The sequence below is a fragment of the Protobothrops mucrosquamatus genome, unplaced genomic scaffold, assembly GCF_001527695.2.
Source record: "Protobothrops mucrosquamatus isolate PMUCROS unplaced genomic scaffold, P.Mucros_1.0 scaffold4156, whole genome shotgun sequence".
In the NCBI taxonomy this organism is placed as follows: domain Eukaryota; kingdom Metazoa; phylum Chordata; class Lepidosauria; order Squamata; family Viperidae; genus Protobothrops; species Protobothrops mucrosquamatus.
Genome location: NW_015390082.1, coordinates 22544 through 25418, shown reverse-complemented (window position 1 = coordinate 25418; position 2875 = coordinate 22544). Strand labels below are relative to the sequence as shown.

At 44.6% G+C, this 2875-nt stretch overlaps 1 protein-coding gene across 1 annotated transcript in view; it reads right to left on the bottom strand.

Moving 5' to 3' along the window:
- Positions 1 to 2875, bottom strand: part of CLPB (ClpB homolog, mitochondrial AAA ATPase chaperonin) — a gene marked incomplete at its 5' end in the record, with an annotated part of 41674 nt that overhangs the window by 23370 nt on the left and 15429 nt on the right. The window contains one exon of the mRNA XM_015828014.1: positions 533 to 610. Within this exon, the coding sequence (XP_015683500.1) occupies positions 533 to 610 (78 nt within the window). The remainder of the gene's footprint in view (positions 1 to 532; positions 611 to 2875) is intronic.

The following is a 2875-nucleotide window of genomic DNA, read 5'->3' as shown; positions in this document are numbered from 1 at the left end:
AAGAAGAAGAAGAAGAAGAAGAAGAAGAAGAAGAAGAAGAAGAAGAAGAAGAAGAAGAAGAAGAAGAAGAAGAAGAAGAAGAAGAAGAAGAAGAAGAAGAAGAAGAAGAAGAAGAAGAAGAAGAAGAAGAAGAAGAAGAAGAAGAAGAAGAAGAAGAAGAAGAAGAAGAAGAAGAAGAAGAAGAAGACGACGACTGAGGGGTCCTTGGTGTTCTCTGAGCTTGGCTGTTTTCTTGTGGAAGTTTCATGACCCAACTAGGGAACATCATCAGTTCTAGAAGGGAGGAGGAGGAGGAGGACTGTGGAGTCCCTGAAGTTCTCTGAGCTGGACACTTTTCTTGCAAACGTTTCGTTACCCAAACTCGGTCACCTCATCCGTGTCCCGTACTTTGGGCCACGAAATGTCCGCCAGAGAACAGCCACGCTCAGAGGTGTCTTCTGAGATCTCAGTGGCTTCCTCTGCCCCATTTTTTTCTTGTTTATCCCTCCGAAGCCCAATCCGGCGGCAAAGCATCTCCCCTCCTCAGCGTTACCTATTCCCGAAGATCCCAGGAAGAGGAAGACCAGCGGGTGCTCTTCATCGTACCATCCATTTTCCTTTCTCCGGATGGCTGCCCAGTGGAAAAGGAAAAAACAAAAAACAAAGAAAGAGGGGGGTTGGGTTATAAATCTGGGCACATAAAAAACCAACAAAAAAAAAACACAGAAAAAGGGAATGGCATATAAATCAATGACACAACAGCCAGGATAATTATCACTAAGTATACACTATGTTTTACTGCTCTCTGCCCACTCAGAGTCCTGGCTGCCATTAGCGCAGCCTAATCTGATTAGCCAGCAAGGGCCCCAGAGGTACCTAATCAGGTTAGCATGGATTTGGAAAGCTGCCCAGGAGCAGATTTCGGATAAAGTTTTCCAGGATGTGCACTTAGAGTTGCCAGGGAAACAGGAGACGAGGATGGAGACGGAATGAGCCAGAAAGGGACCTGGAGGAGGGAGGGGGGGCGCTCCAGCCCGCAAAGGAGGGGTCCCCCCTGTCCCAACTGCTTTGATGCTGACGGGAAAGCCAGCAGACCTGCAATCAAGGTCACGGAACAGACCAGCATGTGGGGGCTCATGGGTAAGGGTGGAGGCAGAGGAGGGGCCGAGTCCACCACACGGGAAGGCCCTCTGCAGCTAAGCTGAAGAGGAGGAGGAGGACTCAAGGCTGAAAGACCAAGAACAGGGTGGAGTAGAGTGGAGTAGAGTAGGGTAGGATAGAAGGGGGAAGGAGAACAGGAGAAAAAGGAAGGATGGAGGAGAAGGGAGAAGAGAAGAGAAAAATGAAGAATAGAATAGAGTAGAGTAGAGTAGAGTAGAACAGAACAGAACAGAAGAGAACAGAATAGAATAGAATAGAAAATATGGAATGGAATGGAATGGAATGGAAGAGAAGAGAATGGAAATAAGGAACAATATAGAATTAGAATAGAATAGAATAGAATAGAATAGAGCATAGCAGAGTAGAGTAGAGTAGAGTAGAATAGAATAGAAATACAGAATAGAATAGAATAGAATAGAATAGAATAGAATAGAATAGAATAGAGTAGTGTAGAATAGAATAGAAATACAGAATAGAATAGAATAGAATAGAATAGAATGGACTAGAGTAGAGTAGAGTAGAGTAGAATAGAAAATATGGACTAGAATAGAATAGAATAGAATAGAAAATATGGAATCGAATTGAATCGAATTACAGAATAAAATAGAATAGAAATAGGACAGAATAACAGAACAGAATAGAACAGAATAGAGAATAGAAATAGGACAGAATTACAGAACAGAATAGAACAGAACAGAATAGAGAATAGGAATAGGACAGAATTACAGAACAGAGCAGAACAGAATAGCAGAGCAAAGGAGAAAAAGAAAGGATGGAGAAAAGAAGGAAGGAAGGAGGATGGGATAGGATAGGATAGGGGAGAAGAGAAGGGGAGGAGAGGAGAGGAGAAGTAGAATAGAGTAGAACATAATATAATGGAACCATAGGCCTGGAAGGGGCCTTGGAGGTCTTCCAGTCTGACCCCCAAGGAGAGAACGGCAGTGGGGGCTGACTCCTTATCTGTGGGTCTGCTGCTTCCAAAGACCCGCATTAGGCAAAAATCAGGAGGAATCTGGTAGCATCCGAAGCAACTTCTAACAAAACAGAATATTTCCAACAAGTGGAAGATTCGAACAGGTAGAATAAACCGGGCCATGTTGTTAACACAGGAAGCAAACTTGCTATAAACTCAAGAGTCTTCTAGGCCCCCACACCCAGACCAACAACATCGTCATCCCAGCCCCAACCACTTCGCACAAAAGATACAGCCTCTAAGGTTGTATCGTTTGACACCAAGAAAGACCCTTCTGGATCCTACAGAAGACAAAAAACTTCCTGTAGAAAGATGAGCCGACGGAAGCCTGAAGTCAGGACTTTAAAGAAGGGCTAACGAAGCCCAGCGCATTTCCGCCTCCCGAGAGATTCTTTGGGGTCATCTTTGGGAAATGCGTAATAAGGAAGCCAAATTTATTAAATTTATGTACCACTTCACTCTCAGAAACTCCAAAATATTGGCAGTGCCATTAAGCAAGAGATTGGCCAAGTTATAAACATTATCAGTGCTAGGATGGAGTGGAGTTTGTGATATGATGGAGGAGGAGGAGGAGGAGGAGGAGGAGGAGGAGGAGGACTGTGGGGTCCTTGGTGCTCTCTGAGCTGGGTTGTTTTTTCTTGAGGACGTTTCATGACCCAACTAGGGAACATCATCAGTGCTAGAAGGGAGGAGGAGGAAGGAAGGAAGGAAGAAAGGAGGGAAGGAGGGAAGGAAGGAAGGAAGGAAGGAAGGAAGGAAGGA